At 34.0% G+C, this 16,918-nt stretch overlaps 1 protein-coding gene across 2 annotated transcripts in view; it reads right to left on the reverse strand.

Moving 5' to 3' along the window:
- SPATA17 (spermatogenesis associated 17) overlaps positions 1 to 16,918 on the reverse strand; it is a 193,434-nt gene that overhangs the window by 94,844 nt on the left and 81,672 nt on the right. For both annotated transcript variants that reach the window (XM_036931603.2, XM_036931593.2), the window contains exon 6: positions 13,154 to 13,277. In XM_036931603.2, the coding sequence (XP_036787498.1) occupies positions 13,154 to 13,277 (124 nt within the window). The remainder of the gene's footprint in view (positions 1 to 13,153; positions 13,278 to 16,918) is intronic.

Genomic DNA, 16,918 nt, shown 5'->3' on the forward strand with positions numbered 1-16,918 from the left:
CAAAAGGCATCAAAAGCTAATAATATTGAATATATTGTCTAGTAGTTACTTTCAAATAAATAGAGATTTAAAGATATGGTTTCAGTCACCATCCAGGGAAATACTCCTGAGCTAGGACCTTTCTCAGCCCCCTTCAAATCATACCAAAAGAGAAAAGAAGTAGATCTGAGTTCAAATTTCATGTCCACCCTTGCTAGTGTATAATCTGGTTTAGTTTGGGATATAAAGAGGTTTTTTTTTCTTTAATGTTAGCTTCCCCTTTGCCTTTTCTTTGTATATAAGAATTGCCCTTAAAAAAAATGTATAGTGTCAGTTACTAAAATACTTACAACTGTCTAATTGTTTTATTCACAGTTTTATTTAATTCAAAGAAGAAATAGTGAATTATTGGGAATTGAAATAAAAGCTAACATTCTTGTTTTGAATGCAAAAGTATTGTAAATCAGAATTTAGACATGTATTAGAAATATCATGACTTTGATATTAGAAAATGAGATATTAAAATGACATACCTACTCTCCTTTTTTAATTTACCTGCACTTGAGGGAAGTAGATATAACCATAACACCAAGGGTAAATTTTATATTAAAAACTTGGACGGTAGAAGCAATACTCTACCTTGCAAAGTCAGGGAAGGCTCAAAAACAATTTTAGCATTTGGATAATAGCTGACAGAGAAGTTGATTCTAGTATGGATATACAAATAAAAATACCGGTAAAATAAATTGAATCATTTTAATGATGTGAGTTCAAGAGTACTACAGATGGTCATAAATTAACATATAGAGAGAATAAATATAAATAACTAATATGTGAATACAACACAATTATATTATCTTAATGATTCCATTGATTTCAATGAGAAAGTAGAATGAAATTATAGGCATCGGTATATATACATGTATTAATTTAAAAGTAAATGGAAAACAAAGTTGAATACTTCTAAGAGAAAAAACTTTGAAATTCAACTCAATGAGGGGACTAATAAACTCAGCAGTAATGCTTGATATTATATAAGCACCTTGGAAACGTAACTTTTCTCAAGCTAAGAAACATTATATTCCTTTGGCAGAACATTCTTTTCTGTATAATAATAGTTGTTGAGACAAGCAGCTTATTTATTTTAGGCCCAAGAGATATGAATAGACTAAGATTCTAAGATAAACTATTTTCCTCTCCTCTCTTCTCCACATCTTACCTCCATTTTCCCATCGTTTATTTTACTGTGTGCTGTGATGCTCTGTGGATGACGTGTCTTATTTCTGAGTGAAACACTTCCAACTATCAAATGATACGGTAGAAAGAAACACCAGTTGACAAGACTATTAGTTCAACAGGAAACCTGCCACTTTACACTAAAACACTTAAAATCATGTTTGTTACACCAAAATGAAACAAATTTCATTTTTTAAAAATAAACAATTGCACTCCCTCTTGGTTCTGTTTCTTTTGTAACTGTAATAAATATACAAAATGTTGAGCAAGCTCTCTATGTCTTTTAAAATAGTTACCTACTTTATGTTGCATAAAATCTTAAGGTCATAAATCATGTTCTGTGTTGGATTTTAATTTAAACTCAAAAGTTAAGAAATACTTGTGTTCTTAATAGTGACCTTACTGATCAAATAGCTACATTAGCCAATGTTTAAGTACCTTAACTATTGAGTTAGTTAAGAGTTCATTTTAACAATACACTTGGAAGTATAATTTCTCTCCCTATGTTCCTCCTTTTAATATGAAGGGTACAGAACAAGGGCTGGTCAAGGAGGTACAGAGGAAAATTAAAGGAGGAAGGAGAAGAGTAGAAAGAAGATGCATTAAACCAAAGCCCGAGATTTTAAAATTTGGCCATCATACTCAGTTGAAAGATTTCTGAGGACTTCCAATCCAGAAGAGTGAATTAAATATCAAGGATATTAGGGAGAGCAGGGTTTTTCCCAATAAAGTTATTCTTCTGGTCTTGCAGAAGAGCTACGATCAATCATGAGTTGACCACCTCTTCACTGCTTATCAGTTATGACATCATGTAACTTAAAACTGGCCTCAATCCCAAATATTTCTGAAGTATCATGAAAATAGAAAAGTACTCATAATAGTAGGAATAAATCTTTAAATCTATGAAATTATTATAGAACTGATTATTTTATCAGATGTAGACAGAATAATGGTATAATTTCTTGCATTTCTAAGTTTTGAATCTCATTATAGTATAAATATAGTTGATGATATCAAAAGGAACCACCAAATATTAGTCATTTCAATGAAGAACTGGTAGATTTGATTGTAATTGACTTATCAACATTAATTTTATACAAAACCAATAGAAATAAGCATATACTAGTTAACTGTCAATTACCTGTGTAAAATGTTTATATACAATGTAATTTAAAATATGGTGTGCTAGGCCCCTATGTTTATTGCAGCACTATTTACAATAGCCCATACATGGAAACAACCTAAATGTCCATCAGTAGACAAATGGATAAAGAAGATGTGATACATATACACAATGGAATATTATTCAGTCGTAAGAAGAAAACATATCCTACCATTTGCAACAACACGGGTGGAGCTAGAGGGTATTATGCTCAGTGAAATAAGCCAGGGAGAGAAAGACAAGTACCAAATTATTTCACTGATATGTGGAGTATAAGAACAAAGGAAAACTGAAGGAATAAAACAGCAGCAGAAGTACAGAACCCAAGAATGGACTAATAGTTACCAAAGGGAAAGGGACTGGGGAGGATGGGTGGGGAGGGAGGGAGAAGGGGATTAAGGGGTATTATGATTAGCACACATAATATAGAGGGGGCACAGGGAAGGCAGTATAGCACAGAGAAGACAAGTAGTGACTCTATAGCATCTTACTATGCTGATGGACAGTGACTGCAATGGGGTGTGTGGGGGGGACTTGATAATATGGGTGAATGTTGTAACCACAATTTTGCTCATGTGAAACCTGAACTTAAGACTGTATATCAATGATACATTAATAAAAATAAAAAAATATGGTGTGCCAGGGTATAAAGGTAAATGGAAGAAAATTTTACATTGCGGTGGGAAAAGAGAACTACTTTTGTTTCTCAGTTTGCTCTAATTCTTTTCTGACTTTTGAATTTTCTTGGTATACTGTATTTGAAATTCTATACAAGTCTGCAGGTGTGGTGTTATAGATTATTTTTAAATACCTAATAAGAACTCTTTCTACTCTATAATGATAGTCCAATACATGAAAAATTTATGCAATCTACTGAATAGAAATAAAGTGACCCTGAGTTTGATATCCAGAAATAACAAATTAAACGAGAGAGAGAGAGAACAGAAGAAAATCAGTTGCTTCAATTTTAAAGAGAGGGTTTATTTAAATGTCTGAATGCTGGATTTGATATCTGGTATGCAAATGATATTTGTAGCACATTAAAATAAAAGTTAAAACTTATTTGAGCACGTTTAGCAAGAGCAGCAGGGTTTTGCACACAACACGGAAGTGTAGTTCAACTAGAGGTGAAAGTGAAATGGATGAAGCTTGACTTTCAGGACCCCTCATTTTCATAGACCACCCTTTTCCAAGACACAGGCTGGGGCCCTGGCAATGTGCTCACGTGGTTGTGTTTAGAAATTTTTGCAAAAGTAAGATATCAGCTGATTCCCGTCTCTCTTTATACTCTGACTTGTCTTCTATCCCATTTGGTTTGGGTGGCACAAGGGTGGCTGTGGGCATTTATGTTCAGAATCAAGTTAGGAAGAAGCCAAGGTAGGTATGCATTTAATTTAGGTTAGGTGGCTATATTTATGTCTGTGTTTGTGTCGGGTTTTTTGTTGTTGTTGTTACTTCCAGGTGTATGTAAAATTTGCTAGCAATCTTAATGTAGGAATAATTTTTGGGAATATTCCAAATATTCCTTCACCCACTGTACAGACTCACCAGTCATCATGAATAAACACGCAGGGCCAGAGGCTGCAATGCAAGATGCACATCCTACAGTGTCTGTCCTGGAAGTGTGCAGGTAGTGGAAGACAGGTGGGGTTTGCAGTGTGTACAGACAGAAGCTAGACTACGGGAAATTATCCCATAACTCACATGTATAAATTCTAAATGAAGAATTTGATTCTCATCATCTCCTATACAAAATGGAAGATGTCCCCTTTCAAAAATATACTCATTAATGCAGCATACACAAATAGAAATACAGCATTTATGAAAAATTTAGATCACTGTTCCTAGAGAAAACACTGAATAAACTTTTTCTTCTCACTCTAGAACATCTAACAGAAGTACTGTCAAACAAAGAAGTAGTCAAAGAATATGAAGCCAAAATATGGAGAACAAATATTATAAAGCTGTCATGACAGCAGTGAATAAAAACTACTGTTCTATTTTTTATTTTCCGTTGTGGTATTTCAGACATTAAAATTTTAAATGTGTTTGAAATGATGTTTTGCTCATGATAAAAAAATTCATCTTTTTGTATTTGTAACTTGGTGTACCTTTTTCTTAAAGGTGGATGCAGAAATTGTATAGGCTTTAGGCCTCAAAGCACTGAAGTCCACCCCAGTCATAGGTATAGGAGAAGTTTATAATGTGTTCTGCTTAAGAACATGTTTTAAAATAACTTTTAAAATGTAGCATATTAAAAAGGAAAATATGTATATAAGGAAAGAACTAAGGCATTTTTCTATCTAAGTGGTCTTTCTCTTAATTAATTTTATTTTTGCTCCTGTCAGTATTTTTCCCTCTGTTTGGTAGATGAATGGTGGGTAAATGATGGCAAGGAGAGAAGAGCAGGAGAGGGATTCATTTGGGGCTACAAAAGTTTTTTTAACCACTTCACTCTGTCCCTTCAAAGAGTACTGACAACGAATGATAATTTTATCCCTTTCCTATCCTATGGGATAATAAAAACTATAATGTTAAAGAGGGAGGAAATCAAATGTACAAGTTAATAGCTAATCCATTCTCCATGCTAGTTCAGTCCTTGGCCTTTTCTGAACAGAGACTGCCAATAGTAACAAATTATGTGGCAATTTTGTGATACAGACTGTTCACTTGAGACCAAGAGCAAATGACCAAAATTGAAGGCCTGCCTCTTAACCTACGGATCCAAAGATCATAGGTCAGATCTTTATTCATCACATCATTTACTTGAATGAATAAATCTGCCAAGTGTCCACAGAAAAAAATGAGTACCAAACAATAGCATTATAGTCACCAGAAAGATAACTGCTACTTTATAGAGTATTGTGGGGAGAAATATAATTAAAGTACTTTTGAACTATTCACAAAAGGCACCATGGAAGTCTACATTATGTTCTGGCTTGCTTTCCTGTTTTATATGCAGACTTTAGTTTTTCTCTCTCTGTAAGTGCACTCACTCAGAGCCAGTATTTCTTAGAAGTACTAAACCATTTCAGGGAAAGGGTAAAAAGAAAAAAAGCTCAATGATTGAAGGTAACTTGAAGAGCTGTAAATATCAGAATACTGGCATTTTCAGGGATAACTTGATAGTCATAAACCTTCCACGTAGCGTTTAGTTAGGTGAATCAAATGTAGACCACAGATGTAGACCCACTGGCTCGGGTTTTCACTGTGCCTGCACTGTACTGAGGATGCCCCAACATCATAAATTTTATGTAAATTAATTATGCAACCTTGAGCAAGTGGCTTCACCTTCCAGAGCTGGTTTCTTTAACCTGGTATCCAAAAGGGCTGGAAAGGCCATCTCTAAAGATCGCATGCTGTTTTACTATGTTCCAATGAGGGGGCCCTCTGTCACTGGGAGTTCCTACTGATCATTTTTTTCTCCATGAAGACGATTTTCATATAAACTACTGAGAAGTTAGCAAAAACAAATATAAGATCCTTCATGTAAAACTGAGGAATCTACTCCCCAAATCTGTACTTCCAAAATTCTCAGTTTTACTGCCAGACCCTCTTCAACTCCTAATGAAGTTTGTCAAACTAGGGGGCTAATAATGTAAGAATTAATAAATCACTGTGTGAGAATGCTGTGCAGTGGAGAAAAAAAACAGGAGATATCTATAGTGAGGAATGTAATCAGTGATATTAAATAGTAGCGATCCTAAGCAAACTGACAAAATTGACAAGTTTCTCTTGCATGTCCACCTAGGTTTTTTTTCAGTGCCTTAAATACTTTTTATCCCCCCCAGATGTCCCATGGAGTTATTACATCCCTTAGCCTTCTCGGATCCCTTTGTCACCAACCTTCTGCCCAGTTGGGTCTTCATACTCGAGGCATTGCCTCAGGCTCTTGAAATACATTTTTTTCTTCCTTTCATCATAACTTATTCACAGCTATTAATATTCACCAAGCTATACATATAAGAACAACTTAACAGCTGTTTTCCTTCTAAAGGGGTTTTATTTTAATAAGGGACAATGAATGCATCTTTAATAGTGAAATCAAAGTATTAATGGAAAGTAAGTGAGATGTTGCTTTTTTGGGGGGGCGGAATAGGGAAGTTTCTGAATTTCTAGGATTTGATAAGCCACAAGAATTCACTTACCTGATATGTATAAAGAGACCCTTGTGATGACTTTTTCTATAAAGTCAGACTGTTATCAGGATGTTCATACTGAGAAGCAAAGGAAGATAAGGCTGAATAGGCAGAATATGAAACCAGAATATGAAGAGTTTTGAATGCTTATGTTGAAAACTAGATTTTTCTCCTATAGACAGGGAATCTTTGGAGGCTTATAAAATGCAGAGATATGATATAAAAATGCCATTTTAGAAAAATTTATCTGGTGGTGGTAAATATCCTGGATCAAAAGGCAAAAGACTAAACAAAAGGAAAATTATGTTAGAGATTATTAACATTACTCAGAGTTCAGGGAATGTACATGATGGAACTGATTTGAAAAATACCAGGAATGATAAATTGGATGTAGTTGGTGATTTTAGATAGAAAATGAAAAACAGCCAATGATCTTAAACATTTGGATGGCTAGGAATAATAAAAGCCAGAAAGCTGAAGCAAAGAGCTATATGAATGTCTAAAATCAGGCTGTATCAAGCCATGAAGATCATAAGTGTAATATTCAATAAAACGGATATAACGGTACTATTAACAGCTGTAAGTATTAAGGCATAAAACTTTTTGCATGTATGTCATAGAAATACAAAGAGAAAGAGAAAGGGAAAATGCCAACCTAGAAACTAGGAAGGAGCAAAATTAATGTTTTGAAATCCAAGAAGTATTTTTGAGGTAAGGACCAAAGAGGTCTAAAAGTGTACTCAAGAGAGTTAAGACATTCCCCGCATTAGTTTCTCAACCACTGCTGTGGTGGATAATGCCTTATGAGAAGACTTTCCAAAGATACTTTCCAAATACACCACACATACAGACACATCACACACACACACACACATATACCACACAGAGGCAGGGGTACACCAAAAGGCTGCCATTTTTCTGCTATTTCATCATCTCAGATTAAAAGTGAGCAATCACTTGCTACGTACATAATATATGTAAGGCATAGAATCTCCCCTTTATGATATTGGGGAGACAGAGTTGAAAACAATAAGTGATTTGGTAGACTTACTATAAGTATTAATATAGACATTTTTTAAACTTGTAAGATTTCTCTTATAAACATGTTATCCATATCAATAGGCTGATCAATTTATTTTTGGTATATTAAACTTACTTTTTATAATTAAGATACTTTCCTTCTGTATACAAATATAATTTGATATGATTTTGAAAAAAAAGTGGCTGGAACAATTTGTTTCTATCAAAAAATAATGAAAAATAAAGTATCAATATTAATTGGAGTATGGGGTCTTTTTAAAGAATAAATAACTGAAAATCATTACCTCAGTATCCATAAGAATATTTTCACTACCCACTAAAAGGAAACATTGAAAACCTATTATATAAATAATTATATGAAAATTATTTCCTTAAAATATGTACAAATTTTAATTAAATTTATAAATTTTGATTCTAATTTTAACTTGAATATGTATAAAGTTTTGAAAGCCTTAGAAAATAAAAATGAAGTATTTATCATTATACTGCATAATGAGTATATTTTATATTTATCCTTCTATTAGCATATTAAAATAAAAAGCGGTAATATTTTCACTAATCAGAAAACTGTTAATATGTATAATTCTATATAATAAACTGTATTTCTAAACATTAATTTTTTAAGATGGGGATTTTGAATTTTACATTTGTATCTGTGCCTTTGCTGTTCTCTAGAAGGATTCTTAAAAATGGCAACATTATAGATGCTCTTTCTTTTAATGAATCCAACAATAGGCTTTGCATATATCTACCAGTAGGTGGAGCAGACAACATAATTTATTACCCAAGAACAAGGACAAGGGAATGAAAGTCAGTTTATTTGGAATAAAACAAATCTGCAAATCAGATTTTCATCAAAGGAAATATGTCCTATATGTGTTAGATTTAGTTTGACTGGCTACTGAATCAAAATAAATAACTTTATTAAATAATCAATTTTGCAGAAATATAAATTAAATTTACAATTGGGAGCAATGTTTCCATTTTGCTTATTCTAGTCAACTAAAATTAGCTTTCTTTTCAGAAAACTTATACAGGGACAAAGATTTTTTTGATGTGTTCATTTAATAAGGGCGCTAAACCCAATCCTGTTTTACAGGTGATGGGGTGCATAACAAATAGCATTTTCTGGGAAATATAATTGACTAATCCTATTATGTCTGTAGCAACAAATTAACCTTATTACTACTAGTAAATGGTGATTGATTATTTATGCAAATAACTTAGCATGTTAAGCTTTCTGATTGAAATAAACATATACAAAAGGTGCTTTAATATGACTTGAACTTTTTAATTAATAAAACCCTGAGGGGTTTATTAATTCACTCATTGCAATATTAGGTATTTACTTGCATAATTCCTATTAGTACTAACATATTTTCTTGCATAAAGATGAGATAAATGAGATAATTAATATCAGTAAAACCTAGTAATAGGTTTTAGAACTATTTTAAGATATACATATCAGTATGAGCATGTCAGTATATCAGCGTAATAATCCTACAATTATTAATATAGTAAATAACACCTCTTCATTTATATACATGAATCCACAATACCATTCTGACCCACAAAAATCTTTACCTTTTCTGAGGCATTATTTGTCTGAATTAATGTTTTCTTTCTATTCACCTAAATTAAGCTATATTAAACTATGAAGATTTAATATGAAAACTAGTATTCTTCAAGCCTTATTAATATCATTCTTAAATTACTGGTCACCAATAAAATAGTGTTTCTCTTCTTGCTAAAAACATTATTAATAGAATTATTCCTTTTAAGAACTACTCCTTAAGCAGAGCTTTTCCTATCCTGATATACTTTTTATAAAAATTATTTACACTTGAATATTCGGTAAATTTTCAACTATCCGCACAAACTGGGAGTTAAAACTGACACAAGCTTTTCAAAATAAGTACTTAATTCATATTTGGCTTTTATTTTGTACTTAACTATTTAACTTAATTTGGAGTCAAAACTCTTAAAACAAGCAATGAAATTAATCTGCAAAGATCTGAGTCAAGAAAATTTTTTAAACTGCAGCTTAATTTTTCCATAATAGCCAAATCATGTTGAGAAAAGCAGTAACGACACTCAGACTGAAATATGTGTCTTTCATTCTGAGTTTTCCTTAGGTTAAGGAAAGTTAAGGGTTTTTTAAATCAAAATAAAATAGTAAGTTAGAATCAGAAAAATCATAAATATAAATGGTTGTAATTTCAGTGAGACTACTTATATAAGCTGAAATGGAAAGTTGCCAATTTCCTTCTACTAAAAATATTTGTTTGGCATTTGACTGGAATTAGCCTGAATGCTCCTTGTGGTTAATGAAGGGCCCCCACCAGTAAGATGGCGAACTTCCGGCTTCTCTTCCGGGTCCTCAGTTCCCGACGGCGCCACCTACAGGCCAATCACCTCTCTCCCCACTCCCACCAGCCAATAGCCACCAGCCCCGTAGAAGTAACACCACAATCACCCCACGCCCCTTCCTATATAACCCAGCACCTTTCCCCAATAAAGCGGAATTCTCCTGTGAATTGCTGCTGTGTGTCGCTCCCTTCCTTTCAGTTAAGGATCATAGAGTGTATGTTTCTATGTCCTAGTCTTAATTCACTATAGAGTATAAGTACTCCAAAATAGGTTATTTGAAGTAATTGATGAAATTTTAAAGTTAAGATTTATATTCACTGTATTTATTACATCTTCATGTTGTATATCTTTCTTTAGGTAAAGATAAAACATTGCATTTTTTTGTTAGCTTAAGATGGTTTATAATTGTGACCTGTAATGCAAGTTTTAAAATTTAATGTTTTTTTTAATGTCATGGTGAAACCTGCTGATTTAAAGCTAAGTAAAGCAAAGCGGGTGGATATAAGGAATGAAACATTTGGTATTTCTAGTACCATCCTGTCAATACAACTACTCCTCTGACCAAAGTAAATAAGATGAGACTAAATGATACCACTATTCTATTTTACTACAAAAGAAAAGAAAGAAGAAAACTTCGCCTTGGGAATAAAAGAGTCTTGACAGGTTCAAAAGGTTGTCATTTTTATCTCCAGTTACTTGTGATCAATTATCAAGGTCACTATGACAAAGAAAAAAAATTGCCAGATCCAAATGAAAATCCCTTGTATTTTTTACAGCATTCCTCTCCAAAGGAGGTTACTGGAGAACATCATTTCTCTTCTGCTGCCTTCAGTTCCTGGGAAGCCAGGTATAAAATGGGGGGAGGGAAAGTTGGGAAACACCATTATAAAAATTTCTAAGTAATTTTGATTAATAACTAAAGGAAAGTAAAGAAAGGCAATGAGAAAATGAATGCTTCCAACGGCTAAGAAAAATAGAAGAAAATGGAAGTGTTAACATCTTTAGTTTATCTCTGGTTAAATTTTAATAATGTGATTGTTATCACTTACTGAATGCTCTCTAAGGGCCTGGCAGTATTTTACCTCATTTAATTCTTATAACATTCTTTCAAGATGCAGAGTGAAACAGAGGTGCAAATAATTCCAGGTAGTATCCTAATATTTTACCCTAAGCTTGGATGCCAGTTCAGCTCTGTCTGATGGTAATGCCCATTCTTTCTACTATACCATAATGCCACAAAAAATAATCATTTTATTGGATACCAGAGATTTCTGGAGACAAGGGATCACTAAACTAAAGTTTATATACATGGATATTTCTACGTATATAACCTTTTATATATCATGGCTATAAACAAGAAGAAAAATGGGCTAGAGCATTGACAGCTTGTACTTGTTAACACAAACATACCTAAAACACAATGAAAGTTTGAAGAGGCAAGAAAATTAATCAAGGTCCATGAGTCAAGTTACATGGTCAAGTTTGTGATTATTTGGTAAACCAGGTGCTTAATTTAAAAACTGAAATGAAATCAAAATAGTTAAATAATACATATAAGTTATCTACCATACTCTGTCACATGGTAAGCACTCCATAGATATTTGGTATTGTTCTGTTTTTATTAGTGAAACAATTAAATCTTTATAGACTTTCTGAATTGTTCCACTATGTACTCAACATCTAAGTAACCCTAGATGTAACAGAATTGACAAATGTTTCAGCTAAATCTAACTTCGCCATCTTAAGAATGGTGAAATTTGTCTATAATGCCAGTCATCATAAATATAAACAACACAATTAGACCTCAGATTAAGACACATCCAAAGTATAAAGAGGGTTCAGAGTTATCAAAATAAATAACTGTACCCAAGAATTATTATACAACTTAAAGGATCAAAGGATATATTACAGCTCTCTTAGTGTCATCAAAATAGAAATTTCTATTAACTAGTAAAAGTTAAAAATCCTTTGCTAGAAAGAAATCTTGATTTCTCATTCTATATTTTTTTTAAAATGTGGCTTAACAATAATACACCTAAAATTCTTACATTGGTATTTATATTATAGTAAAAAGTGAAATCACCTCGACTTTTTATTTTTTTAATTATCTTTAATAATTGCCTAAGTAGAGTTGAAAAATCTCTGTTTGAATACTAGATCTATAACTACTAGTTTTGTGCTTAAAGGTCTGTCACACCATTATGCTGAGTTTGTTTCCTTGCCTGTTCAATGAAGATAATGCAGTTATACAAATGCAAGTAAATGTGAAGATAGTCATTATTATTGAAAAGTACAGTTACTTAGACTACCAAATAGAGGCTAGAGGTGCCACAGGTCTGTTCCAAATATACATGGCCAGTCCAGTACTTGAGATGTTTTTTAATTTGGATGCCTAAAAGAATGAGGTTCAGTCTCCCATCTCACTCTCCACCATAGACTTGACTTGCTTGTGTCTGAGACATATGAATATGTGAATCTGTCTAAAACTATGAGACTGGACTTAAAAGTCTATGAGGAAGAATAAACCCCTGGAAATTTTGGGCTAGTTTCCTGCCTAACGCTCACTTAATAAAACACATCTCAACCGCCAAGTTCATGTGATTTTAAAACCGCATTTCTTTGTGAGCAGAATATTCTACATGCATTGTGGTTTTCTTTAGCAACCATGAGATCTGAAGCACTGCAACTTTACTACAGAGGAGAAAATAAATGTGGAAGTATTCCAAATTCCACGTTTACATCTCTATATGAAGAGATATAATTGCTGAAGCAGTTTTGTTAAAAACTTCACCTGGAAATTTGCATCAAAATTTAGAGATGGTTCAAGAATGGCTTTAATCACAACAATAGCTCAATTGAAAGAGAAAATATGAAAGCTAACTCAGTCTAATAACTTCTTAGTTCTTGATCAATCCACAGAACAACAATAAGCCTCTCAGAACAGGTTTTAAAAGCGAGGTCCTGCCCTTTGAGTGGTGTTATCACAGCAGCAGATCACACTGCTGACGTGGACCTTCCTGCCCACGCCGGGTGCAGGCCTCCACGAAGCTGCTGTCACAGGAGTCACGGTGCCGGCGCTCAAATTCACAGGAGCACGGAATTGAACTCGAAGTGGTGTTTCGTGGTATCTTTTTAACAAGTCATGTCCCATTCAGCCTGCCGCTTTATCTCTGTCAGGCTAGGGCCCACGTGGCCGCCGCGAGCTGTCAGGGACAGGGACACTCACCTGCTTTGTGCTGAGGAGGTAATGCGTCTTTCGAGCTAGGTCACCTCTTTCCTTCTCGGCCCTTTCCAGATCGGCCTTCTTCTCTTCTCTTTCTTTCATTTCTGCAAAGTCCTCCAGGGCCTCCCTGCGTGGGAACCGTCTACAGTTATTTATGATACTACAACTCGACTAACGTTTTAATTCTTTCACTGATGATAATCAGTCAGTTTTTGAGGGGCAAGGGCGACCATCATCCACATCTATCAAAATTAGTGGTGTAATCTATCTTACTTGCACATTGTAGGTGGATCTTTGCAACCTTTAAAAAACAGTTAAGTGGTTTTTTCAGTGGTTAAAATGTTAAAACCAGTATCTTCATATTACAATTAATTCAATAGCTGAGGAAATACATTAAATGCAAAGTCAGTGAACTACTGAATTATCATTTCCTTCAGTTGAAGATTGACTATTTTGGACATACTTAAATCTCTCAAGAGAACACTAATTCCCTTTAAATTTTGGTTTGCTATTTAATGTCTAATATTTGTTTTGTATGCTATCTAATGGGCTAACTTTAAAAGCCTGGTGGATTTTTAAATACATACACTTTATTGTATGCTTGCTTCCATCAGTTCAAATAATACCAACAGGACTAGAGATATTATCTTGCAAAGGTTGACATTTTGATCAGTTATATAATAAGAATAAAAGCTAAATTAGGTGAATAAGTTCACAGCTTTCTAGCTAGAGTAAATTATATTAAAATAATGAAAATTTTCATCATGTTTATATATTGAAGAAATTTAAATAAAAAAATATGTTTTTAAAATACACTATGAAAAACACCTCCTAATAGAGTAAGATATTATTATAGAAAAATAAACCCTTTATTTTCATAACAAATATAACTATTCATGTTAAAATGTTTTGTAATTGTATTTTATTCTTTTATAAAAATAGATACATAAATCAGTGTCCAATTCTGTAAGCAAAATTTCAAATAAATCATCTTTTACTTTACTGAGCGTTCACCTCTAAGATATCAAGGGAAAGTAGATGGGAAAATTCCAAAAATAAAAAAGACTCTCCTTTCTACTTCAAAGTCTAGAAATACTTTTGTTGCAATTTCCTGTTAAAGGCCACTAATACAATACTTCATACAAGGTTACTTATGAGGCACACTGACGTTTAAAAATCACCATGCTATGCTGTTGCAGCAGAGCAATTTTTTTTCAACATAAGATTAAATTGCAAAATAAATGAATTACTTGGAGTGGCATGGCCCTCATTTTGCCACCCTTCTCTTGAAAATTGCTTATTAATATGAAAAAAGGTGTCAGAAAATAGCCTGTTTTACTTTATGCATAGTATTTTGGGGGCTTCTGCACCCACAGAGCTGGGCTAGCTGCACACTTAGATTGTGTTGGCAAGCTGGTACAATGACCTTTCTGACCTGCATCTCAAGGCTATTATTAATCGCTAAGTAACCTGGTAAAGCCAAACAAATTTGTTTCCATTGAACGGATCTCTATCTGTGTCTGAGAATTTGTTCTGTACCAAACAAACCTCATTAACTGTGTCCATTTTTGACAAAGAACCAGGAGTTAGAGAGATTGCTGACCTTTTTTTGTCCTTAAGGTACAAATTTCAAGGCAGTTACATATGAATTAATGAAAATTTTTAGCAGGAAAAATAACAATCAAATGTTACCTAAAAACTGAATTCATTATTAATTTTTACCTTTATACTTTTGATAGCATACAAAAAATAAATATTTCTTCTATAATTCATCTTATAATTCTTTAAGATAATTTAAAATAACTAACAAAGTGCCACTATAAGGATAATTACTTGGGTATGCATATATCCAATTTTATGTCACTCCAAAAATGACAGTGATTTTCTGAACAATCACAAAAAATTTATAAAAAATACATCTACAAAGAAGTTTGTGCTCTAACAATGATTTAACATAAATGAAGAGATCTTACATAAAAGAAAAGGTCCAATATAATTGAACACATACATGAACAGGTAAGATGCAAGGGAGTAACAGGATTTGGATGGAAAGTCAAAAGTATAAATTATTTGAAGCAGTAAAAGCAGCCCATCTTCAGGATATGGAAACGTAAAATAAAATCCCTGGGTGCTCAGAGACCTTGACAAGGAAAGCTGAAGCTGAGAGATAGGTAAGACTATCAGTTTCCAGTATACAAAGAAAACACACTGTAAACCCAGGAGATACCAGGAAGTCCTAAAAATAAATCTAAGAAATCTGACAAAACTAGAAAAACTAATGAGGGGTAATCTCAAAATGCAAAGTAATTAATAAATGCATATAATTACTGAAAAAAAATCAATCATATGTTCCTAATTGTTGTATAGCCATACTTGAGAGTGTCACATATACTGAACACCACAGTTATATTCATATCAAATATTCTTTGTTAAATGACCAAGTAGGAAGAGCTGAATAAATTATTTATTCTTGATATATAAGTTTTCATTACATCAATCAGGATGAAGATGTGTCAGTAGAAAGGATGTAATAAAAAGGATGATCCCATCAAAGATTAGATGATGAAAACCACTCTAGGATTTTCTATGATATTATAGAAGTTATCTATATTTTATCCAGAGATATTTTTAAGAGCTTTCAAAGTACTTAAAAATTTTTTCCAAATAATTTCAGGTTGTTTTCAATGTTTCTTCATTTGGGGTATATTGTCTTATGTCTATCCTCAAAAAAACAATCCTGTGATAGACATGGGATAGGCGTTGCTCATTACCCTATTTTACAAATATTGAAGTACACATGAAGAGATGAAATGATCTACTGTAAGTAACAAATCAGTTAATGGTAGAAATGAAAATAGAGTCCCCAGATTAGTAGATTCTCTATTTCCAGACCAAACTGGAGTAATCCTGATACAAGAATTACTATGCAGAAGATATCTTTTATTGAATGAGCCTTGCATATTTTCTTTTATCTCGTGATCCTGTTTTCTACTATACAGGTAAGAAAATTTGGATAAGTTTCAGGACTTCCTGTATCACTTTTCATATGTATAAAACATTTTGGGAGGCGGAGCCAACATGGCGGCGTGAGTAGGGCAGTGGGGATCTCCTCCCAAAAACATATATACTTCTGAAAATACAACAAACACAACTAGCCCTAAAAGAGAGACCAGAAGACGCAGGACAGTGGCCAGACTGCAGCTACACCAGCGAGAACCCAGCGACTGGTGAAAGGGGTAAGATACAAGCCCCGGCCCGGCGGGACCCGAGCGCCCCTCCCCCCAGCTCCCGGCGGGAGAACAATAGGCAGAGCGGGAGGGAGACGGAGCCCAGGACTGCCGAACACCCAGCCCCAGCCATCCGGGCCAGAGTGCAGACACAGTACATGCCCAGGGGGCCCTGGATACTGGGGGAACAGGGAGTAAGACCTCTGAGCGGGTGCCGAAGCTGATGCCCCTGTGACAAAGAAAAGCGGGGGCTTTTTGAAAGTCTTAAAGGGACAGGGACTTAACAGCTTGATGGAAACAACCCAGGTCACAGTACAGCAGCTGGAAATTACAGGGAAAACCGGGTGCACTAACCCCCTGGGCAACAGCTCTGAGACCCCTCACGGAGGCAAACAGTCAAGCAGCACCCCCATCCATTACCCCACTGGGCGCTGCGAAAGCAGAGAAGCAGCCTGAGACAAATTCCGCCCACAGAAAGGGAAATTTCTCCCTTCCGGCCAGGCAAGACACAAAGACCCACTCTACACGCAATTACCCAACA

Source organism: Manis pentadactyla, chromosome 19 (genome assembly GCF_030020395.1).
Source record: "Manis pentadactyla isolate mManPen7 chromosome 19, mManPen7.hap1, whole genome shotgun sequence".
In the NCBI taxonomy this organism is placed as follows: Eukaryota; Metazoa; Chordata; class Mammalia; order Pholidota; family Manidae; genus Manis; species Manis pentadactyla.